Here is a 26,525-nt window from a genome sequence, read left to right on the forward strand (position 1 = left end):
AAAGACTCAAAATCTTCTCTACTATCTTTCCAAGCCAAACCATTAAATTGAGAAAAATCCTCAACAACTACTCTGAATGCTTTCTTAGCCTTCTGGCTCTAAGTGAAATCTTGGAATTGCTTGAGAACACTACAACTCAGCACTCTTGGGTAACAGAGAGCTATTTGTTTTTCTCTCATCATTCCTATAACCATAGGGCCTGGAAGTCAAGTATTCATGCTTTTCTTTGCCATATCCAGATCTATTCTTCTTCTTCCTGAAAAACTCGAGGTGTTACCCCTCCTTTAAGACAATCACCTAGTGGTACTCTTCCACTTCTCCACACGTCTTAAAAAGTTTATCACCTGTATGACTGACTTCCTCTCTATCACTCTCAGAGATGTCAACATTGATGGAAGTGATCTGTGCTATTCCGTGGACTCTGTATTCTTCAAGCTCCATAATTTCATAATTTCAATGATCTTTTCCTCCACCTCACTTTAACCATTAGCTTTCATGGCAACACCTGAGGGCTTGTCATTACCAATAACTGTCAGTATTCCTCTCTTTGGCAACCACCTATCTTTCCAGCTGACTGACTCTTGTATGGCCAATCCAACAAGTCTTTGACCCTCATCAAATCTTCACTGTCCATCACCTCCCTTATGTCCTCATCTCCCTACTTACTCAGGTCAGAGTCCACAGTCTATCACTAAAATCACTCCCTAGTAATCTCCAGAAACTCCCTTTTCTATCTTACTTTTCTTGCAAGATTCCAACTTAGGTTAAACTGAACTCAGGGCTAGTTCTACATCTGCAATATAACAGCTAAAAATGTCTGAATAAAATACCACTCCATGCTCACTAGCCTTACTTTAATTTATAACCTCAAATCTCAAATCAATCTTTTTCACTGCTTGGCAGCCTATCTATTTTTTAGTTAATTCAGTCTCCTCTGTTATGTATGTTTTCACCATATTCTCTCTCCACAAACATCCAATATCTCCTCCCCCTCCTTATTCGAAGCTAATAAACTTGCTTCTAATTTCATTGAGAAAATAAAAACTTTCAGAAGAGGACTACATACGTTCCTACCACCCCTCTTCCTTTAACTGCCTTCTCTCCTTACTCCTTTCTAAAACCTAGCCCACTTCAGCACTAGATTCCACTCCATCTACCTAGTCAGACTTTAGACTTGACATTCTTTCCTCTCTGTTGTATTTTTAGTTTTTCTCTCTTCACTGAATTATTTATATCATTGTATACATGTAAACACACATCAGCTATTGCTCCATTCTATCCTCCACTTTATATCAACATTCCTCAAAATCTGCCTTTCCTCATTTTCTCCACTTTCTTGTCCATCGTGCTCTCTTAAGTCCCACTTCAATTAGGCATTTGCCCCCATTTTTAACCATGAAACCTACTGTCATGGAGTCATCGGTGAACTCCATCTTGCCAAACCACGAATCAACTGCATGCCCTCATCTTACTTCACTGTCAGCAGCATTTGACATAGGAAATAAATTGCTTCTCCTTTAAAATATCTATTCATTTGACTTCCAAGACATGACCTTCTCCTGATTTTCCTCCTACCTGACTGGCTCCTCCTTGACTTTCCAAAGTCTCCATGTCCTGTTGCTCGAGGACATAGTTGTATGCTTCTTTTCATCTCTATCTACACTCACCTTGATGTAGAGTACCTCATCCCTTGACTTTGAATACCAGAGATGTGATGATGCTTCTAAATTGTATATTCAACCCTGGATCCTTGCCCTGAGTTTTAAGCTTATATGGCCAATTGCTTTCCTGATAGGCACTTGACTATTTCAAACATGTTCAAATCATGGACTTCTGAATTTTTCCACCTGATCTCTTCCGCAGACTTCCTCATCTCAGTAAATGGTACCTCATTCACCAAGATACTCAGCCCAAAAACCTAATAATAAATCTTGAGTTTCCTCTTTATTCCCACATCCAATATATTCAGCAGCAATCTTCTAAAATTGCAAGTCATATCATGTTCTTGTCTCATAATTCTCCAATAGCTTCACATGAAAATTAAACACTAAACGTCTTAGTATGGCACCTAAGAACTGGCATTGTCCACCTCTGCCTGCCTCTCTCCCTCCTCGTCTGCTAATCCTATCCCCATAGCTCATACTGCTCAAATGACAGAAATGTTCTGCTTTTCCTCAAACACATAAAGTGCCTTCCCACCCACTTCAGGAACTTGGTAATTGCTATTCCTCTTTCTGGAACACTTTTCTTCCTTATCCTCATCTAATTAAATCTCATACATTATTAATATCTCTAGGTAAATATAACCTCAGAGAGGCCTTTTCTCAGTCTTCTATCTCAAATAGCCTGCTCACTATTGTATATAGCTCTCTCTTTTCTTTCCCCGATATTTTTTCTTCAAGGAATTTGCCAGTACCAAAAATCATAAATATTATCTGTTTACTGGTTTATGTTCTGTGACCCTTCTAGAATGTTAAGTTCCAGGAAGATAGAAATTTTGCCTTATTTACTGCTGTAACTACAGCGCCTAGTTCAGTGGTAGCACGTGATATGGAATCCATAAAAATCTGTTCAGTGAATGAATAAATATGCTCAAAATGATACAGAATATATTTAAAACAAGAAAGAAATTTACAGCTAAGGAAAATAAGTAAGACTGAATTGAAGAGCTCTTTAATTGCAAGAAAAAAGGAATTAGTGATGCTGTGCTTGAATTTTATAACTCAGTATAACTTCCGATTTTGAAAAATTCTCATTGGAATTTGCTAAATCGTCCCTCTGGAGTTAACTGCCTTCCACCAGTAGTCAGGATACAAATATGCATCCCTGACCCCAGGCTGATATCCTTTGCATTTTAATTCTTTTATCCTTAGGGGATAACCAATGCTGGATCTTCAGGGAAAATAAAGCAAGACAGACTTAATGACAGTGATTTTGGAGAGTAATGATGCATTTAAAGTTTTCTGAATATGTTAATATAAATGTTTCAGACATTACATGAAATTTCTAAAAATCTTATATGTTCTGGTATAATGTTATAAGTCATAATTCTAGTTATTACTTTAAAATGTATATCTCAGAAATTAAAAAAAAAAAGATTAACTATGAGTTGAGCCTGGATGATGGATACAGAAGAGTTCATTATACTGCTATTTTTGTTTATATTTTATTGTTTTTATTGTTTTCTATAATAAAATGTCTTAAAAAAAAAGTTTTCTGAAATAGCACGGTGTTTCCAGTTGTAGAAGTACCACGTAAAATAGACAACTCATGAATAAAAATTATTATAACAGTTGGAATAAGCTGGATCTATTAAAAAATTTTAAAAAAATAATTTAGGTCATGAAGATCCTAAAATAGAAAGTGGGAAGTTACCCTGAGTATGCCAAAAGATTGTTGTTTGGCATACATAGTTTTAGTGTTACACAGAGAAAGTAATAAATGCCATTCATTAACATGAATAAATGTATACAGTCCTACACAGAGCTTTGACCAACATCTAAGTTACTATCCATTAGTGGTTGTTGCCCCAAATCAGACTTATTCAAGGCATTCGGTTAAAGGCTTTACTGTAAAGAAAGTTATGTCTTAAAAAAGGAAAGAAAATATACATATATGGATCATCAAAGGGTAATTTGTACGGGAACTTAATGTTCTTCATGTGGTTATTGTGCCCTAAGTATGAGAAAATATAAGCTAATCTCAAGTTTGATTATCAACTGCACATTCTATACTTAAAACTTACATAAACACACAGACACACATTCAATCCACACACACACACACACACACACACACACACAAGCAACCTTACACTGATCTTTCCTGCTTGAACACAAGAGTATTTTACTTCCAAGCATTAGTAAAATAATCAAGATAAAACATCTGAACAAATAATGTACTCCTATTTGGAATTAGCAGCATTAACACATTACTGAGTTAGCATAGCTCTCAATTTCTCATGAAACAATATTGAAAAGTGGGATCTTGTTTTTTATAGTAAGAGTAGAGGGTGTATTTATTATATTTAATAAGAATATTGAGCCCTGGGAACAAACAGATAGTTGCTCCTGAGCACATCCTGCTTCAAATGACACCTTGAGACTGCTTAAAATTATAGCTTCCTCTTTCGCAAAAAGAACTCAACTCAGTGGTTCAACTGTAGCAAACATGATCTAGGAAAAGTCATTAATGTAGATTCCATTGCCTATGAAACACCCAGTAATTTATATTAACTTTAGGAGGGTGGAAATTCATTTTCTTTTACAGAGCTAATATAGCCCAGTAAGGGTTGGTATACTGTAAATTATTTGTTGAATATTTGTTGAAAGGATGAACTTCTCAGACCTCAGTTTTTCATTAGGAATGAAGATAATAATACCTTATTGCTTTATTCTGGAATTAAATAGGCAATTTTTGTGAAAGCCAATAGAAGAGCCCACAATGGTATGTTGCAGGTACTTAAAATATGCTTCATTCCTTGACATGGTGTAAAATGAAACCAGGTAGAGTAGATATTTTTCTCAAAAATACTTATTTTAAGTACAATATTTATAAAAGTAATGAAGCATGCCAATATATATAATATCAATTAAATTGCACTATAATGGATAACTTATGATAATAAAAAATGCTCTTTTCATTACACTCTTATTCCTGCCATTACAACTATTGTCATCCTCTATGGTTCATTTTATTAATTTCTGTGACCAGTCTCAAGAGGATACTTTTGCTCAAAGGTAAGCTACTTTACTAGATTCCTAGTTCCTCAAGGTCAGGGACAAGGCCTCACCTATAGCATCTGTCTGAATCATAAGAAATTGTTGATATTTGGCCAATTATGACATATAGGAATAGCAACTCCATATGGTTCAGCCAGTATCTAGGCAATATATATTTATTTTTTACAATGCAGGGATAAAACAGTAACTTTATAGAGTTGGCCTAAAAGTGATGCTGCAATATATGACTATAAACATAATATAAACAGTGCACTAAGATCATCAGGCAAATGTCTTGCTTTGTGCTATTTGCTCTTGCATCACTGAAACACAATTAATTCTTTGCTTGCATTATTTCCTTTATATGGGATATATCCCCTGGCCACACAACAACCTCTATAATGTCCATTCCACCGACTCCTTAAGACTCAGGTCAAACGCTACCTCCTCTGTAAGGCTTCTCCAGGCATGTCCTTTCTGTGCTCAGACTCTGCACCTCTGTCTATACACGTACCTCAAGAATGTATATAGACTGTAACAGCTTCATCAAAGAATATATTCCCAAAATAATCAAATTATTTTTATTTAAAATATATTTAAAGAAATCTTATTTTTCTCTATTTTAAAGAAGAGTTTATGTTATCCAACTTTGAGATGGCTTATGTACTGTGTTAACATAACTGATATTACAATTTCTAAATAAAAACAAGTTTAATTACCAAAAAAAAGAATGTAGGGACTTCCCTCGTGGGGCAGTGGTTAAGAATCTGCCTGCCAATGCAGGGGACACAGGTTCAAGCCCTGGTCCGGGAAGATCCCACATGCCACGGAGCAACTAAGCCCATGCGCCACAACTACTGAGCCTGCGCTCTAGAGCCCATGAGCCACAACTACTGAGCCCATGTGCTACAACTACTAAAGGTCGCGCGCCTAGAGCCTGTGCTCCACAACAAGAGAAGCCACCGCAATAAGAAGCCCGTGCACCACAACAAAGAGTAGCCCCTGCTCGCCACAACTACAGAAAGCCCATGCGCAGCAACAAAGACCCAACGCAGCCAAAAATTAAATAAATAAATAAATAAATTTATTTTAAAAAAAAGAATGTATGTAGATATATGTATGTGTCTATACACACACGTACATATATATGTATAGAATTTATATACAGTCTCTATACATCTATATACCTCTATCTATAGATATACACCTACATTCAGCTTTACATATATGTACATCTATACATATATATGTATAAATATAGATATATCTACATCTATAGATAGATGTATACGGATGTATAGAGAATGTATATAGATTATATATAGTATAGGAGTCTACTCTTATGAACGTGTCTCTGCTATTACCTAATTTGAAAGCAACCAAATTTATAGGTACACTGAAAAGACCTTTGATTTCTCAAGGTATTTCATTTGAAAAAAAATCACTGATTTTTATTCTGGAGTTCCCTTATATGTAAATCAGACTTTAAAAATTTGCACAGCAAGTCTTTTCCCGTACTTTACCAGAAAGAGTATATAAATTCCTGGATTATACAAAACAGAATGACAGACTTTAGGTTATGTAAAATATAAACAATATGGCAATTATCAGCCATGTTTACTTCCTTACTATGTATTAAACAAACAAAAACTTACCAGTCTCAGAAGTCCTTACAGAGAGTAAAGAAGATAACTGATTGCCATGACCAAATCTGGTATATGACCTTACAGAAATGTTATAGAGGGTGTAAGGTTTTAAGTCTCTTAAAATTATGTTTGTTGTTGAGGTGTTCTTCATGAATAAGGCATCTATATTTTTATAGAGCACTTCATAAGCAACAATAATCCCACTGGGTTTCTCAGGTGGTGACCACTTCAAACTTATTTCACTAGCAGTAACATCAATAACTTCAACATCTTGAGGTGATGATTCTGGTTCTGTGGGGAAAAAACCAAAACTTTAAATACATGTTATTTTTTCATGCTTATTACTTCAGACACTAAAGGCAGCATGAGGTAGATGGCAATAAGCATGCAACACCATTTGCTTCTTTTTATTAAAACTGCACCCGATACTCTTACCATCTTCTGGAGTTCTCACAAAGATGTCATTTGCTTCGGACAAAGAACTTTCTCCAACACTGGTTGAGGCAGCCACTCTCATTTTATATTTTGTATATTTCTTTAACCCTATAAGGACAACAGGCAATTTGTTTAAAGTCCTTAAAATAATATTCTTGTATTAGTGCCATTTAACACAGGAGTAGTGAAAATAACTTATTCGGGAGACTGGTTCTCTAAATCAGCCTCCTTATAATCCCAATCTCCCAAACTTCCTTGGGATGAGAGCCTTTCCATCTTGATGACGTTTTAGTTTTTTCCTAAAATATTAAGGCAATCATCTGAGGCTGAAGAAATCATTTTTGGCACACTGCAAGGAGTACAGTTGATTTGGCACAAACACCATGTCAGCTCAATTACTTCAGCTGATTGTCACATACAATCAATCAAGCCATCAATACTGAGTTATTTTGATGTACCAGGCATAAAATCCCCTAGGTTAAGAGTATATTCTAAAAAAAAAAAAAAAAAAAAAAAAAAAAGAGTATATTCTTAGGATACCTGTTATCTGATGACTTTATTTGCAGACAAATATAGTTAAAGAAAAACACATCTAATCAAGTAATTTCTGCAAGTATTTTTCAAGATATCCATGGGAGCACAGCACAACAAAATCTGGAATGATGCAACACGTGCCCTGCTGTGTTTAACGGCATAGAGAGATGTGTATTTTCCATCAGAAAAAGAATGTCGAAACAGAACTTTGTTCTACCTGTTATGAGAAAGCTGTTATCTATAGTAGTCATCTGGAATGCTCTGTTTGTATCCAGTTCCATTGCATAAATTGTATAATGAGTTATTTTTCCATTAGGATATTCTGGAGGATCCCAATATAACAAAATAGATGAAGAACTAATATTTTTATAGTTTATAACTTGAATGGAGCTTGGCACTTGAGAAGAAGAGTGAACAATTAATATGAATGAAAAGAAAAGTATTACAGTGTACAAGAGCAATATTTGCAGGTAATTATTTCAAGGGAAATACATTCTTACCTTGCTCACGTGTCCTAACATTGAGAACCGTTGGTGGTCCTTCTCCCATGATGGTGAAAGCAGATACACTAATCATGTGCTCAGTGAAAGGTATAAGTCTCCTGATAACGTAAGACAGCTGTTCAGCAGCAATGTCAGCGATATACTGATTCCTCGAAGTTCCTATTTGAAATCAGTTTTTAAAAAATGTTTGGCTTTGTGATCAAGATCATTCTTGCTCACACAGTGAAATTTTAAACCCAATTTCACATTATTCATTAATCTCTCCATGTAATCCTTTATATGAAAGGTAGATATATAATTAATAATAAATATGCCAAATATACCCCAACAATATACATAAATAGTTTGTGATCATAATATAGTTTTGCTAGTTGTTATGCACTATCCCGGAACAAGAGATTAGTGTTTTGAGAAAATATAACTTTCTAAAAAAGACAGGCTAGGAGTTTTTTCTGAAAAGACCATTAGGCAATAATATCAAATTTAAATATTATAAGTCAATGCTGCGTTATAATTTGAAAATCATAGAAATAAGGTTTTATTTGGACTCAAAATTCCCCACACATTTGCTAAATCCATTAGTGATTTAAAGCAAGCATGCTTATAAAACTGCCACATAAATATGTCTGGCCAAGGATTTCAGAAAATGTTAGTTTTTTTAGTTTTTTAGAACTTGCACTTACAATGTTAATTAGCATTTAGGCCAAACAAAGTATTTAAGGAAACATCTACATCAGAAATCATGGGCCTCTTAATTTTTAGTGTCTTCTAAAAATTAAGTCTTCTTTGCTCAGGAAAAACAGATCAATGAATGAAATAAACATATATTAAATGCAATGTGATACTTCTGCCTAATTCCATCATCAACAAAATAATATAACACTTTTAATTTGGAATGGAACAAATCAGAGAAAAAACAGTAAGAAAAAATTTTTTTCTCACTTAGCATTTTAGAAAAACCAGAGAGATAATTTAGATTTGTGTCTTCTAACCAAGTATTTTTAATTCGCTATACATGACATTCTCTTTTTAGAGACAATAAGATCCATTGACCCTGAAGAGCAAGTGTATACACTAATGACATCACCACATCATTGGGGTCACCTACACCTGTTTATCACCCCATGCACTAGAGTTGTAACTTTCTGACCTATTTACCTTCAGTGACATTTGAAAACCTATTAGTCAAAAACTGCAGAGAGTGTGAGGCCTGTAAATGATTTGAAGATATGTTAATCCCTTCCCATCACACCTGCTTTGGCAACTGTAATAACTGATTGTCTATGCAGCTTGGCTAGAGACTCTAGGGTGCTACTTTCTCTCCGAGGAAGGTCAGATGGGTTAGGAGGGGCCAGCTCCTGCCTGTGTGGCATTTCCATTTGCTGTATGAGGTTATCCGACAGTTAAAGAAGAAAAAATCTGACTCCAGCACATGGACCATTAATAATTGGGTTGAACTCCCAGCTAAGGTTCATATCTGTGCTAGCTAGTACCGGTGGTTTAAATACATTTCACAGAACAACAACAAAAAAAAATGTACCTACCAACTGTTGAAGGCTGGTCTTCAGCTCTGCTCCTCACAGGAAAGTTATTATGTGGGTGACTGTTATACATAACTGAAGCAATCGAGTACAGGTCAGAAGACATCTCTGCTGAACCCTCAAATAATCCTGCCATTGACTCTACTATGTTCACAGTTTCTGGAGCCATGGGGTCTTTTATATACTGCAATTGAAAATAGATATTTACAAAGACTGCTCGTGACAGTTATGTTTAATAATGGCTTCACTCAAGGACTAGTTTCAAAAACTAGTAATTCTGGAATCACGGTTTTTTTTTTTTAAATAATATTATTCCCATGACTGCTGTCTCTTTCACATTCCAAGATTTCATTCTGAAGCTACTAAAATCCTGCATCATTGTACCCATTGTGATCAATTCCGTATCTTAAGAGACCAATACTGTATTGTGGGAAAAAGGAGATAATTCGTTTCTGACTTAAGTTAGCTTCTTTATGGTAAAATTAGACATCCTCATGCAAAGGTTTCATGACTAAAATATTTTAACTGCTCACCCCCCAAAAATAAGTGTTCTAGGCTTACTGCTTTATTAATATGTGTTTTGCTTTGCCGTCTATATGTCCTCATTTGTATACAAGGTGTGAGCAGCCTGCATGCCTGGTAGATACGTGTCACTAATAATAGTTTAATCTGTCATCGAGAGAAGTTACAGACATGAACAAAATTACATGGCAATAATTTTCAGAGTTCAAGGCAGACCTATCCAAGGCTCTGGATTTAAGGAATATTTTGGGTAACTGTGATTGTTCCTAGATGCCATAATGTATCTCACAAGTGTCGAGTTCACCAAAGTGGCACATAATGAAGTGAAAACAAAATATCAGGAGCAGATTACAGATATACACAGTAGAGTTTTATGTTGGGACAACAGGAGGACTCTCTCCTTTATTTCCCACATAGCATAACGGATTGAAAGAGAATGAGAAAATTTGAATATGGTCTAGGTTTCAGATGGTACCAAGACAATATCAGTAATTGTGTCAATTGTGGTAACGGAATTATTGAATAAATTAAAATGTCCATGTTTTGTAGGAATCCATACTTAGGCACGTAAGTGCAAAAAGATATGAAGTCTGGAATTTATTTCAAAATAGCCGGCATCAACAGCAACAACAACGAGAGACAGCTGGGGCAAGAATGGCAGCATGCTGCTAATTACTGAATCCAGGTGATGGGTTAATGGGCACACATTTTAAAATACTCTTTTTTTCTCCATTTATACCAGTTCAAAATTTTCCAAAATGAAATAGTTTGGGGAAAAAAAGAAACTGTTGCAAGAACTACTCTCTTTTTGTCAATTCCTTTTCAAGTTCAGTTTCAAAACTCACTCCAAACCCTTTTTTTAAAAAAAGAAAATTATTCTATTCCTTCTCAATTCCCTGCTCTCGTACCCTCAGAATTTGTAATTAATTCATAGCATAGGTTTTATTTATTTATAAAATTTTGGTACACCTGTGTTTTAATTATCTTACATGTTTTGGGATTGTGTTTACTCCGAGAGCCAAAAACAGGCTTTTAATTCCTTATTAACATAAAGCACTTAGTATTGTTAAAAAAGTAGTAGATACTCAGGAAAAATATCGGGATGGCAAGAAATTTTAAGGCAGTTTACTTATTTAACTAGCTACAAAGACAGCTCATTTAAATATTAACTTTTCTGAAAAATAAAAAAATGGAGAAAAGATGCAAGGATATCTCTAGTTCTCCAAATGATATTTATAAAATAAAATTATCTAAATCTTGTTACATCTTTAGCCCGAAAAGTATTGTGATAAAAAGTAGGGAGACACCAATAAGATTTACTCTAAGAATATTGTGATAAAGCACTCTGGATAAGGAACCCTATATGGAACAAACTAAAGCTCTTCCATCTTTCAAGGCACACTTCAGCTCTCTCTCCACTGGGAAATCAGAGAAGGCATGAATCACAAACACATAATTCAGAGATGCTCTGGTAGTCCAGTCAATAGTTTATGCCTGAACCACACAGCTGTTTCCACTATCAATCAGCCACCCTTTGAGAATCCAGTGTACAAAGCACTATAAAGGGTACGACGGGGTAATACAAAGAATTTCCCCTGAACTATGATTTTGCATTAAATCTCTCATATTTTATACCAATGTCAGATAAGCTTTTGAGAGTTAAACCATCGTACCCTATCAATTAACTAAGTTAAGCATCTCTGTTGACAAACTGCTGTTTCAGCCTAAGAGCTGACCTGAGTTAATTCTATCTGAATTTTCCCAAATTCATTGGAAAGACCCTCCCTAACTACAAATGATTTGAACATTGATTTTGTAAAAACCCAGAATGTTACTAATTATCACCAAGTGTGCCATGTTGTGAATACTTCCCACACTTTGCTTCTCTAAAAAGATATTAAGTATTAGGTTTTTCAAAGGATGAAAAAGAAATAATTTTAAGAGCAAAAATGATGGGAAAGAACCAGAACTTAAAGAGAGTAATGAGAAGGGGCTGAGAAGTAGGGGTGGAAATGAGGGATACAGAAGGGAATAAAGGCCCATCACAACTCCCAAAAGCTTGGACTCATTGAGTTAGCTCAGCATCCTCAACCTCAGCAGTAATAACATTCTGTGTTGGATAATTTTTTGTTATAGGGAGCTGTCCCGGGCATTGTAGGAAGTTTAGCAGCATCCCTGGTCCCTACCCACTAGAAGCATCTTCCCAGTAGTGACAGTGAAAGCTGTCTTCAGAGATTGCCAAATGTCTCCTGGAGAGCAAAAGTGCCCCTGGTTGAGGACAACTGACTTAGGGGATGTCACAATTCATCAACATGAAAAGCTTCTCATATGCTACTTAGGAATCTTCAGAATTTATGTGAAAGAATTAGAAGTCTTCAGAGTTAAGTTCCTAATCCACCTGAATAAACCAACCTGATTCTACATGTAACAGTCTTCATCATAACTAATGTGATTTAAAAAAAAAAAAATGAAAAAAACTCTAGTACATCTATCAACTTCCACTCACTAGAAGTCTGCTCAATTGAATTAATGAAAATTTTGACTTATTCTTAAGAAACGCTTCTCTATTTTATTATAAACTATAACATGATTTGTACTATTATCAACCAGTGGTAAAAAGAAGTTTACAATTAGCATATGTTTGGAAACCTTCTAATGGATACTATATCATTTTGCACATTATTTGGGTGATAAATTCTTAAGACTTATTCTATTTATGTTCCTAATAATCAATGAAGTAAACTTGTCTCAAGCATTCCTTAACTACCTTCAAGTCCTGTCCTCAGCCTCAATCTGAAGCAACTGTCCAAGCATTTAGCTGGCTTTCTTCTCATACTCATCACTGACAAACACTGATATACTTGAGAAATAGGTTGGATGAAAGGATGTATCTAAACAAATCTCAGAAATTTGTAACACTACATAGCAAAGCAGTGTCTTTGGGGATAAAATGTCTCAGGGTTCGATTAGAATAACAAGTACAGGATGAGATTTTAGTGTGAAATTCAGCTAGAGAGCAATCCATGGAGAGATGACTTCAGGGATTTTCTAACTTTTGTCTCAGCAGAATGAGTCTCCCAAAGAAATTAATTTTATTCTTTGCATTGACAGAAGTAGAAAGTTTACACAAAAGGAGAAAATAATTCTGCTCAATTTGGCTCTAGTCAAACTACATATGGAATATTGTGTTCAGCTGAGAAAGAGGCTCATTGACAAATTGGAAAATATACACAGAAGAGTTATCAATAATATGAAGGACCTGGAAACCATGACTGATGAGAAACTGAGGATGTTAAGCCTTAAGGAAGCCATGACCATTATCTTCAAATGATAAAAAGTTAAATCACTGTGTACTGTTATTACTACTGCAGAGACTAACATTTAAAGCTACTGTGAGTCAAGTACAGTGCTAAATACTTTTTCCCATGTGATATCACTTCATTATAACCTAAAGGGAAAGATATTATTATCTCCATTTTACAGTCATCTGTTCAAGTTCACAAAGCTAGTCATAGCAGAGGTGGGATTGGAACACATTTTCCTGGTTGCAAATCCCAAACTCAAAGTCATTATAAGCTACTGTGTGGGTCTATAGAGGAGAGATGGGACAAACTGCTAAACATTAGTGGACAAATATTTCAGTCCAAAACAGTTAAAGAACAGGGTAGTTTCTTATTTATCTATGTATATTCTGGACCTATCACAGTGCCTAGAACTTTATAGTTACCTAATAAATGCATGTCTGAGACCATAAGGAAGCATGGTTTAAAGCTTATAGAACAGGAGCTGCTTTTGTAGTAGTTGATACCCTATTGTCAGAGTTGATCAAATATTTTACCAGAGGCTGGATTCCCAATCATTTATTAGGTATGTTATAAATGACATTCATATATAAGCTTGGAAGTTGAAATAACAGTCCTCAAACCCTGAGATTAAATTTTCTAATGTATTTCTTCAAATATGTTTTTAAATATCGAGAGTAAAATCTTATATGTATTTCAGCATGCTTAAATAACCTCTGTTTATTAAGAAACAAACAACTCATGAGAGGTCACTGGAAAAAATTTCAATAAGGATGATGAGATCAGGTCAAGCCTAGCATAGGATGATTATATTTTAATACTTTTTTTAAAGTGTCATCATCATGATATATGTACATGGCTAAAAATGCAAGAGGTGATGAAGGATTTACAATGGAAATACTTCCCTGTCTGTACTTTTCCAGTTGCAAGTCTTACACTCCAGAAGCAACACTTTTTTTTTGAGATTTTGAAATCAATCGTTTATTTTAATTGAGATATAACTGACATATAACATCATATTACTTTCAAGTGTACAACATAATGATTCAATATTTGTATATTTGTTGGAAGCAACACCTTTAATCATTTCTGTTTTCAGTTCTTATGGTGTTACTTCTAAAGTCACTAGATAGCATGCTTATACTGTTCTGTTAAGGCTCACTCACTTTAGACAGTAACAACTGACTTTCTGCTACGACAGGAAAGCTAGATTACTTAAATAGATGCATATTCCCATTCCCAGTCCATTCTCATTTTTTATTTAGTTACTTTTTTAGTTTAAGTAATATACTTAAATCTGGAAGGATTATTCTCATAGACGCGTGAAACACAAAACAGTGGAGAGACTACAGTGGATAGCCTCTCTCGTGATCCCTCCACTATCCCTACCTCCTATTGTTCATGCTTTTGTATAATCCCTTCCTCTTGGGTGGGAACTGGGGTTTGCATCTAACCAATGGAATAAGGCGAAGGTGATGTGATGTCACTCTCACAGTTATATTATACAGACTCTCCTCGCTGGCTTGATGAGGTAAATGGCCACGTTGGGAAAGTTTTCTAGCAAGAAAATGTGGGGGATCCCCATGAGCTAGAGCTAAGGGTAGTCTCTAGTCAAAGGGCCAGCAAGAATCCAAGGCCCTCAGTTCTACAATCAAAAGGAAATGAAATCTGCCAAAATTCTACATGAGCCTAGAAGTAGATTCTTCCCCAGTCAAGGCTCCAGATGAGAACACAGGACAGTAAGCCACTTAACTGCAGCTGTATGAGACCCTAAGTAGGGAACCCATCTAAGCTGTCTGGATTCCTGACCTACAGAAACTGTGAGATGATAAATGTGAGTTGTTTTAAGCTTGTGGCAAATTGTTATACAACAATGGAAAACTAACGTAGTAAGTTAACAAAAATAGTCCAGGCAAGAGACTATTCAATCCTGAGCTGGGGTGGGGACACAGGAATGGAATATAGAGGTATGAAGGTCCCACTGTGGAGGCAGAAATAACTGGCCTTAACATTGAGTGGCTATTAAATGCTAAGTATAACCAAAGTCAGAGGTAATTCCAAGGTTTCAAGCCCTCATGAAGAGAGGATAATGGTACCATTAACCAAAAAGAGAGACATCAGGCATATAAAAATGCCATGAAAGCCTTCCAAATGCTTAAACAATGACCTTCAGAACGGAGATCTGTGGTGTGCCCAGTCCAAGGGGTTAGGAATTCTAAGCCTGTTATTTAGTATCTGGGTTTCAAGTCAGCCTCTCTCCAGGCCTTGTTCTTGACCACTAAAACTATTAATTGCCTTTACAGACTTTCTTCTTGTGTCCTGTGGGAAACTTTACATGCTCCCATCACTGTCCCAGAACCTCTGTCTAGTACCTCTTCTTCATTCCAACTTCATCTCCTCCTTCCAATCAAGAACCAAGTCCTGTTATCCCAAAAAGGATGCTTGTTTTGTTTTGTTCTGTCTAATGAGTTTAAATGTGATGAGCCCTGGCAGAACTTCACCACAAATGATTTGAATTAGGGATGCAGAGTGTCAGAGAGAAAAATCATCATGGAAAACAAGGCAAAAGAGTCATGAAAATAGGAAGCAGTGATTGAAACTGTGCGGTTATCAAAAAAAAAGTGTAATGACATGGCTGAAAACAGAACTCTCTGCAATACCCTTATAATGAGGAAGTTAGAAAATTGTAAAAGAGCTTTTTTATTTTATTCATTTTTCATTGCACAAGGCCAATATTTTTGCATAGTCACAGTATATGAAAGTGGAGCAAGTATTAGGGAGAAAATGGTTGTATCAAAAGCTGGAGAGTAGGAGGCAAACGAATGGATTTTGGAGGAGACAGGGAAGATGAGGACAGCTAAAACTATATTACCACCTTATCTGACACTTCGGAGGCCACTGGTGACTTCTAACAAGATTTCAAGGATTTAAACAATTCTTGAGACAGAGTGTGGAGGCTATACTCTGAGAAGTTGAAGAGTGAATAGAAGAGTCTTTATCCTACATCAAGGTCAAGGAAGAGGATAATAAATGAATACACTAAGCCAGAGGTTTTATCTGTTATCTCCTTTACTCCTCATCATATAAGGTGGGTATATAAGCTCTGCTTTAAAAATAAGGGCAGCAAGTCTCCAAAAGTTGACTTGACCAAGGTCATAGATCTAGAAAAGGGCAGAGGCCGGTCTAGGACCCTAGTTCATTTGGATTTAGAGCCTCTGTCATGTGTCTCCCCACATCAACCTCTTGAAAGGTGAACCCAAACACCAATCACATGGGGAAGCAGAAATATCAATAAAGCGCCTGATCTAATGAAGAAAGATACAATCACAGAAATAAAGAGAAGTATAATGTCTCCTTTTATTGAGACCTAAGGAAACTAATATTGAGTCCCAATGAGGGTGAAAGGTCCAGTGCCATGATAAACAATTACAACAGGTCACAATTATTTAGCACCAAACTTACCATATGCCAGGGAACAAGCTCTAAGCTCTTTACACACATTAATCCACTAAACCTTCATTAACAATCCTGTGTTATAGGGACTCTTATTTAGAGTCCCTATCTTAGAGAAGAGGAAACTGAAATTCAGAGAGGTCAAGCCTACTTTCTCAAGGTTAAACCATCACTACGGGCAAAACCAAGGTTTAAACCCAAGCATATTTTCTCCTAGGCCCATGCACTTAACCTCTCTGCTGTACAGCCCAGTAAGTGACCAAATTAGGATATAAGCCCAGATTTGTACAGTACCAAAGCTCATGTTCTCTCTACTATGTCACAGAGACTGCAGATCATATAGATATAGGCAGAATCACAAAGAAGTCATTCCAGAATCTCTTAGTTTCAAGAGAAAAAGAGGTGTGGCTTGCCATTCAGTAGATGTCATTACAAGTGAGAGACCTGTCCACCCAGTCCTAAAATAGTGAAGTATCTAATTTAAGGCCTTCTCAGCAGGAGCAGAGGATTAAGCTTTTGCCCTTTGCCTGAGTTGTCAACTAAAGTATCAGAGAAATCATAACTCAACATTTTTGCACAGAGGAATGGAGTCAACATTGGATTAAAATTTAACCCTGGGCCAGAGATGTCAAACGACTTGGAGTAATAAGTCCTGGGTGGCCAGAATGCATTAAGCACATAGTGAGGTCAACTTTCAGGTAGGTGTCAGAAATGGAGGAGAGCTGGGACTAGAAATAGAATAGATAATATGTGGAGATAGGAAAAAACAGTGATTCTGGACCAAAGGAGTGGAACCTAATTACTGAATAACCATCAGGTAGTACCTCCAAGGTACAGAGATCGCTACACTCACTGGTCCCAAGTATATTTAATTTTTGTGAGCCCCAGGAGCCACCAATATCTGGATACAACTAGTCTGCAGCCTTAGAGGGAACTCCCAGGTGAACAGCTGGCTGGATGAGGTGAATGAAGACAGTGAAGGAAAATCACTGCTTCCAAACAGAAACAAAGGGGGAAAAAAGACTCCCGGTGTGAACAGAAACAAACATTGTCCTCTTATTTTATATCTATGAAATGATTTCATCTCTTTTATTTATTTGATTTCTTTAATCACATGTATATTGTTTGTTTGTTTTTATATGAGGCAGCTTTGAGAAATTTGGCTTCCTAAGTAGGTCAAATCATTTGTCAACAACAGCTACTAAAATTACTGTGCCTTCCTTTGGCAACTATTCCAAATTACAAGCACAGCCTTAGAAGGAGTACCTAAATCATAACAGGAGTTTCCAAACAATTCATTAACTTAATTACCATAATAATATTCACTTATGGAAGTACCTTTAGTCCCGCTTAATCGCTCAATTAACATTTTTCATTGCTGAAAAAGAATAATAGCATTTAATAGTATATGTCCTAAAATGAAATATGATGAGCTAGATTATCAACATAGCCTAAATTTACTTCATTTTGAACTTTGAAGCTCATCAAATATTTTACGTTTGCATGTTGGCAAATCTTCCAAGTTATCAGGGTCAAAACCAAGTAGAAAGGGCTCACCAAGATAAGAAATTAAAGTGCAATACCTCATCTTTTCCTGTGAGCAGAGTATTTTCCAATATTACTCCTGTCTCAGAAACTAATACTTTCACTCGATATTGGTTAATGATTCCATTTGGTTGTCGTGGTTTCTTCCAAGTAATGCTTATTTCTGTGGCTTCTACTTCTGCAACTTGCAAATCAAATACTGTACCTGGAACTAAAAAAAGAGAATAAGAAAAGGGAAATTTAAAAATACATTCTCAAATTTTTTAAAATTCCCTTAATTCTTAGTTCACGATTGAAGATATATAAGCAATTCTATTAGAAAACAGACTAAAACAATTTGCTAATTTATTAATAATTAAATTTGTATCTGATCGTTTAAAATATACAGATATTTAAAGTTAAATTTCTACACGTTGGGCTTCCCTGGTGGCACAGTGGTTGACACTCTGCCTGCTGATGCAGGGGACACAGGTTCGAGCCCTGGTCTGGGAAGATCCCACATGCCGCAGAGCAACTGGGCCCGTGAGCCAGAATTACTGAGCCTGCGCGTCTGGAGCCTGTTCTCCGCAACAAGAGAGGCCACGATAATGAGAGGCCCGCGCACCGCGATGAAGAGTGGCCCCCGCTCGCCGCAGCTAGAGAAAGCCCTCGCACAGAAACGAAGACCCAACACAGCCAAAAATAAATAAATTTTTTTAAAAAAAATGCCACCTCAAAAAAAAAAAAAATTTCTACACGTTGTTCTCAAAATGTACACAAGAAACAGAATAACATGGAATAATTTTCCCAAATCAAAATGTCACAACATTTGTTCGAAACAAATTAATTAATAAAAATAACTTCCCAGGGAAAGTTGTTTATGACTGATGAATGCCCAGGAGAAATCCTGAAGACTTTACAAAAATTACAACATACCAAAAGATAATATCCAGAATACCGTGAATGAAATTACATGTAGTTGGTAAAAATCAATTAGGCAAATTTTAATTCATTACATTAAATTGTTTGAAGAGTTGATTGATATTTTCCTGCTGATTTTACAAATTAATTATGGGAATCTCAAATTTCAGATGCCCTCACTCTTTGCAATAGTAAAGAAAAAGAGAAAAACTGACAATTGGTTTAAGATAAAGCAAGAAGTACTTAAATTCTAGTTAGAAAGTCATCAAGTGGTAATCATTTTGTAATGTATAAAAGTATAAAATCACTAAATAAATAAATGAATGAATGAATGAATGTATCTATGTATGTCACCAAGAGCAACCTCTAGGAAACCTCCCAGGGCCACAGGAGTAATGAACCAAGAGTAAACCCGCTCTGGGCACTTGTCCACTTTCTGTCTACAGTTCACTGTATGATTATAAATAACCAATTCACCCCTCCACCTTTAGTTTCCCTATCTATAAAATGGGTGTGATTAAAACTTTCCTATCACTATACAAAGTTAGGAACAAATTCAAAAGACTTTATAATATGTTGGTTCAAGAAAGAGAAAATGAGATGTAAAAATATTGTCCTTTATGATTAGGACGTGGTCACACATTAAATTCATTTCCCTAATTTCCCTGTTTCCCTAAGCTATTTCACAGTAGTACAGGTTTATCAAATTCCAGTTAGAAGAAAGACATATTAGGGGTATAATACAAATGAAGAATGACTCTGTTCTCCTTTAAGATAACAAAAAGGAATTGAAAATTAATGTCACAACTCCTATAAATATTATAATTAATGAACCTAATTATGCTTAAGTTAACCATGTAGTAAGCTCCTGTAACCATGTAGTATTTTATCCAGTAGATTAAGAGTTGGGTTTCTTTTTTCTTTGTCTCTATGAAGTAATCAGTAAAAAGAAAAATCTCCCTGGATATTATAACAATGTAAATATTTCTTAATGTTTGTTGACTAGTTAATGGCTAGATGGATGAATTCTGGACTAAGAGCATATCTGATTACTGCAGTCAAATTTCCAGTGTCCAGTATGGGTAAAACCTGTGCTCAAAACTGAAATAAACATAACATGGGTACACCTATAATTTGCCAATTATTTGCATCTCCTTTTCTAAAAACATTTTGGTATATCTCTATATAGAAGGATAACTCTTTAGATTGATTTCCCCAAAGGTGTTCTAATCTGAAGGAAAAATAGTTTGACCTTTGAAAGACTGAGGAAGAGTTCTAGGCTAGAACCCTACAATCACTGATTGATTCATTCATCATTCAACAGACTGAGGACTCATCATACAGTCACTGTTCTAGGCGCTTGAGGATAGAGGAAGGAATAAAACAGATAAAATCCTTTGCATAGGTCACCTCTTACATGTTTTATTTCATTAACATACACTGTTCCTAAAGCTTATGTCTCTATCATCATATATGCCAATATACATTTTTCAAGAGTAGAGGACCTTTCTAATTAACCATGTAGTATGAGAACAACACAGCTATTTAAATAGCAAAACTCCAATTCCACCTTTCTTTGACATTTTATTTTGGGGTCGCTATGTAGACAAACTCTCAGTATTGCATAACATAAATCAAAGAAGAGACCTGGCACTTTTCCATCTAATTTGAACTCATGTAGAATCTTAACTGAAAAAGCCAGTTTAATAACTACATTGATCAGAATAGTCAGATAACTAAACCCTGCCTACTATAAAATAAGTGAAATGGTCAGTCCCATGTGATATAACATAATAACGTAGTAGGATACCAAACATTACCCAGTACAGCAGTATATTTAAAATGTACTGTCTCTTATTCTGTTAGCCAAACCTAAAAATAGTAGCAGACACTGTTTCTCTATCTTTTGATTTATACTTTTCAATATAACTTAGTAAGTATTGCCCCATGACACTAATGCCTAAAGTTACAATCCAACTTTAAGTGGTTCTATGTTACCCTAAAAATGTACCCCAAACTTGTGAAGAATGATTCTAAGGCTGTCTCTTTTTTTTATGAAAGAAGAAAAAGCTTAGGGGATAAAGGAAATGGAGTAGACAGCATTGTATCTTGTCTTTAGAAAGATACTTGATATGTTACACCACAAATTCTTATGGGGAAACCAGAGAAGTGTGGATTAGATCAAACTTCTTTAATATTGATACCAAATTAACTAAAGAAAATCAAACACACAAAGCAATTATTCATGGTTCACCACCAATTCTGAAGGTGTTGTCCATGGGGATGACCTAAGAATCATTCTCAAGTCAATACATCTATAAATTTTACTAAGAAATGGGAAACAGAGTACACATATGATTGGTAAAAATATATTCCAAATGATTTGGAGTTTGCAAATGAAAAATTCTTAGAAAAAAATGAAATGGAGACAAATGGCACTGGGGTAGAGAAAATACATTAAAATAAGTCTGCCATTATCTAGCAAATTAAACTTCCATTAGAAGTGACTTTTGCAAAAATCTACTGAAAAATAAAAGTCATGGAGAATCATGAAAAACACAAAGTTCAGTTTCTCAGTGATCTCCCTACAAAGATGTTGCTACTATTTGCAGAAAGTAGCAAACTGAAACTACTAAGGACAAATGTCTTCACTTCCATAGTTTATTTATGGGGGAATAAATATGGATTTCAATACTTTGTTTGCTTTTAAGAAATGATGTTAACCTCCTTAAAAGATACTTGACACTAGTGGCAGAGAAGTTTTAGGGGATATTGAAGCAACAAAATTTACTTAAGTTTCTTTAATCCCGATACAAATAATAAGAAAATTCTGTTGCTTATGTTATATTCAGCAGATTACCTCATTTTGGAATAGGCAACTATGATGTTTTATAACATTAGAGATTATTAAATTATCGTTTTTTCCAAAACCATCTCTTCTTCATGCCTATGTAGAAATCTGCTCAGTAAAATATTAACGGATATGTAGAAACATTATGAAATACATAGGATAACTGCTTTAACAACATCATGTTGATTTTCTTTGATAATCAAAGTAGACCATGGACCATATGATTCTCAGTATTAGAGAAATCAGCCCCATTAAAATGTGATAGCACATATTTTCTATAAGAAAGCAATTCAATATTTTTCTATGAATATCTGGAGATTTGTTAGAACCTCAGTTGTTTTAAAGTATATTAATTTAAAAGCTGGTCCTAATTAATTTTTTAAATAGACTATAGACTACTTTTAAATATGGAGAAAAAAATAAATTGAGTAACTTTAATTAGAATACAAAGAACCCTGTTGTATTAATGAATAAAAAGAATAATCTAAAACTAAGGTATAAATTTTAGTTGAAAGTATATAGTTCTAATGAGTTATTAGATTGTTCTCATATAGTCTAAAGATTCCTTTATGGCAAAGTTTTAATTAGTGGGACCAGGATTAATTAGTGTTGTCAGAGTCTACATTCACCGCATTTGCCCCAGCATTCCACTGAAACTCCCTGAGAACTCCATGGAGAAGCAGGCATGCAGAGGTAAGAACTGTGCCACACCTGCCCTTAGAGAAACCCACCTGTTGCCAGTGGGTTCTCCTGAAAGCCACCTGGATGTGGTCTACATGGTGAGTAGTTCAGGAGGCAGTAGGATAAAACTCAGGATACACTGCTCATTACACAGGGCAAGTAGAGTCATCTATTCAAAATAACTTGGTGTGAAAAATAACCCACGTGAAATATGTTGAACAATGTCCCTAAAATTCTACTTATTATTTTGTCAATAAAAAGTACAGATATAAAGAAAGGGAAATAAATGCTTAAACGATATCCCAAATAAACAAAATGGCACTGTATGTGGCAATGTATTATCTATTTCCCTATTTTGGTCAGATGCTGTAGGCCAAGAATGATGACAATAAAACAATAATCTTAAATTGTGGATTCAGTTTAGGAGCACCAAAATCGGCTTGGCTTGAAAGAAGAATGAATTTATTTAATTGCATAACATGAGAATAGAAATTGGTCAGTTGGGTTGGTTGAGAAAAGACCAAATTCAAGGGCTCTAAGTCTGACGAAGGCCAGATTGCTCTGTGGTATTTGACAACCATCCATAAATCTGTCTAGATTTCTTGAAAATGCTTAAGAGCAGGTATAGGCGGAGGTGGGAGAAATTTCGGGTCTAATGGAGAAGACATACAATGCTAAGACTCTTCTGATAGAAATACAATGGAAAAAGTTTTGATATGAAAAAATGAGAACATTTTGTTAATGAGCGTGCCTCTCTTTTTTAACCTGTGTATGGAAACCGTATACACATTAGAATTTTCATTTGAAATCGATGTAACATAATTTTTACGTTCTTTCAATAGCAAAATATTATCAAGGGTTGTTCTTTGAAATGGGGAAAAGTACAAAATTCCCTAATAGTTGCTGCCCTCTCATGGTGAAACACTTGAATGATTTATCTGATGAAGGTATGCCCAGCCTCGTGTGTGTGTATGCACGTGAATGTGTGCACACTGTGTACTTAATTCACAAATTACTGTATGTTAGCTATCACACAAACAAAATCTGAAAACTTTTTCAAGTGTTCGTGTGACTGTAAAAAAATTATTGTATTCTCCTAAATAATTACAATATCTAAATAGAAATGAAGGCATTGAGCAAGTTTGGTGTGGGCCCAGAAAACAGGTTGTGAAATGGCATGGTAACATTTTTTTAAACACTACAGTTTGCCTTAGACTGTGACGTTTAATATATACAAATAAAAAATTTCTTCAGGAGAAACTTTTAAAAATAATTTCAGTATATTCTGGTAAATTTATAGTATGCACCTTCCAGAAATCCTCACTTCCTTAGAATATCCTTTTGATTATAAATATACTTTGCTATAGGTATTGTGGGATACATGGATTTCTCTGAACGTTATTTTGTGGGAAGATAGAGTCAACATTAAATAATGTGGTTTAAACCATGTTAAATGTGTTCATTTGTTTAAGTATTCTTGAGATTTTGCCAGTACTATTCATTGTGAATTATGCAGGCTGATACTGCATGTAACGTTTCCTATAATGTTTACTTGATCTTTGGTCCCTCTTATTATGAAGCATGCTATGGGTTTAGTGTTCTAAGGAACACATGTTCAGAACGTACTAGGTAGTAATCTGATAAGGAAATAACATGAATTAGGTAAATATCAACCAAATAGCTTCTAATACAATGTTTAACCGATGCAATAAAATTCTCATTAACACACTAGAGGAGGCGTTCTTACCTCCTGGAGGAGTGAATACTGAAATATTTGACTTGGGTCCAATCCCTGCACTGGTTTCAGCCGCAACACACACGTCATACTTTGTAAATGGTGTTAGATTAGTGAATGCAAACTTAAGGTCTTTTGTGCTATTATCCAAAATCTGACCTGCAAAAAGCAAAAGATAATTGTGGATTATTTACTCTTCAAGCATGTAATCATTCTTACATTTAAGTATAGAGCAACTAAAGTGTTAACATATGCACTAACATTCACTATTACAATTTTAAAAGTGAATATAGGGCTTCCCTGGTGGCGCAGTGGTTGAGAATCTGCCTGCCAATGCAGGGGACACGGGTTCGAGCCCTGGTCTGGGAAGATCCCACATGCCGCGGAGCAACTAAGCCCATGAGCCACAACTACTGATCCTGCGCATCTGGAGCCTGTGCCCCGCAACAAGAGAGGCCGCGACAGTGAGAGGCCCGCGCACTGCGATGAAGAGTGGCCCCCGCTTGCTGCAACTAAAGAAAGCCCTCGCACAGAAACGAAGACCCCACACAGCCAAAAATAAATTAAAAAAAAAAAAAAGTGAATATATCTTAAACATTTAGCTTAGTATCACACTGGTGTCAACTTATTTAAAATGGAAAAAAAAAATGAAAATCTTGCAGTACTTAAAATTACTTTTATATAATGCCCTATTGAACCATAGTGTTATTTTTTGACATAGTTAAAATGAACACATTAGGGTGTTTTTTTTTTTTAATTATTACTTTTTTATTTTTTTATTTTTTTGGCTGTGTTGGGTCTTCGTTTCTGTGTGAGGGCTTCCTCTAGTTGTGGCAAGCGGGGGCCACTCTTCATTGCGGTGCGCGGGCCTCTCACTATCGCGGCCTCTCTTGTTGCGGAGCACAGGCTCCAGACGCGCAGGCTCAGTAGTTGTGGCTCACGGGCCTAGTTGCTCCGCGGCATGTGGGATCTTCCCAGACCAGGGCTCGAGCCCGCGTCCCCTGCACTGGCAGGCAGCTTCTCAACCACTGCACCACCAGGGAAGCCCACACATTAGATTTTACCAATATAAAAACAGTGACAGTGTTTGATACTCAAATTCATTCAATTAAAATGCTAAATATTCTCACTATCTTCTATAAAAAGATATATTTAGAAAATTTCTGTAGCTTAGCTTCTGAGCAAAATTTCTTAACTGGGCCATCATCAAAATTCCTTAAATCCTCAACTTTATCTCCGAATAGTCTTTTCCCCTTCTTGCTCTAACTGAAACCTAGCTCTCCCCTGAGACCACTGCTTCTGTTCCCTACAGCCACCCTGAATGGTGGTGACTGATTTTTCCCCGCAGCCCTCAAGCGACTAGGCGGGCAGGTGTGGCATGTGTTCTCCTTGCTCCTCTTTGCTCTTAGACAATTCTAGCTTCTCCTTAGAAAAGCCCACAGCTTCAGCTCTCATGCCATCGGTGACATCCACTGACTCTCATTGTTGCAGTGATCTGTGGACCCCAGGGTCACTCACTCTCATTCTGGATGGTTTAACTCCTGCTTCAATGGCATTTTCTTCAATGCTACCATCTTAATTTGTGGTGATTTCAATATCCTTAGAGATCATCCTTAAACTACTTCAAGCTCTCCTTAAATAATCTAGTCCTCCACCTGATCTCAGTCACTCCCTCACAGTCATAACAGACATCGCTATTACCAATAACTGCAAATCCTAAGTTATCTCAATTTCATGCAGCTGTCTCTGACCACACTTCCTGTCTCCTGATCACTACTCTAAAAGCCAGAACCAACAATTCTTTGGGACCTCCAATCCATTGATCTTACCACCTACTTTATTTTATTTTGTTTGGTTCCTCACCACTTGATGTCTACTCTTTATCCAGCCTCAGTGTCATTGTCAGTAATAATCACTGCCTTACATAAGCCCTCTCTTGTTGAAGGGAACTGGAGAAAAACACAAATCCACTCTGACTGATATCACTTTATTCATTACCATACTTCAAATGAGCCCTAAATGGTACTCAGCACCTTACTTAACTTCAGTAGTACAGTCACTCTCTACTCTTCTAGATGAATATTTACACTTTTTCTTCCCAGTTGATTAATTGGAAAAATTAATCATTCAGAAGACATGTGCCACATACTCCCACC

At 35.8% G+C, this 26,525-nt stretch overlaps 1 protein-coding gene across 1 annotated transcript in view; it reads right to left on the reverse strand.

Moving 5' to 3' along the window:
* PTPRQ (protein tyrosine phosphatase receptor type Q) overlaps positions 1-26,525 on the reverse strand; it is a 266,556-nt gene that overhangs the window by 164,044 nt on the left and 75,987 nt on the right. The window contains exons 24-30 of the mRNA XM_057556607.1: positions 24,382-24,528; positions 18,241-18,413; positions 9,384-9,564; positions 7,837-7,998; positions 7,554-7,733; positions 6,803-6,910; positions 6,377-6,658 (exon numbers count right to left, since the gene is read on the reverse strand). Of these exons, the coding sequence (XP_057412590.1) occupies positions 6,377-6,658; positions 6,803-6,910; positions 7,554-7,733; positions 7,837-7,998; positions 9,384-9,564; positions 18,241-18,413; positions 24,382-24,528 (1,233 nt within the window). The remainder of the gene's footprint in view (positions 1-6,376; positions 6,659-6,802; positions 6,911-7,553; positions 7,734-7,836; positions 7,999-9,383; positions 9,565-18,240; positions 18,414-24,381; positions 24,529-26,525) is intronic.

Source organism: Balaenoptera acutorostrata, chromosome 11, assembly GCF_949987535.1.
Source record: "Balaenoptera acutorostrata chromosome 11, mBalAcu1.1, whole genome shotgun sequence".
NCBI lineage: Eukaryota > Metazoa > Chordata > Mammalia > Artiodactyla > Balaenopteridae > Balaenoptera > Balaenoptera acutorostrata.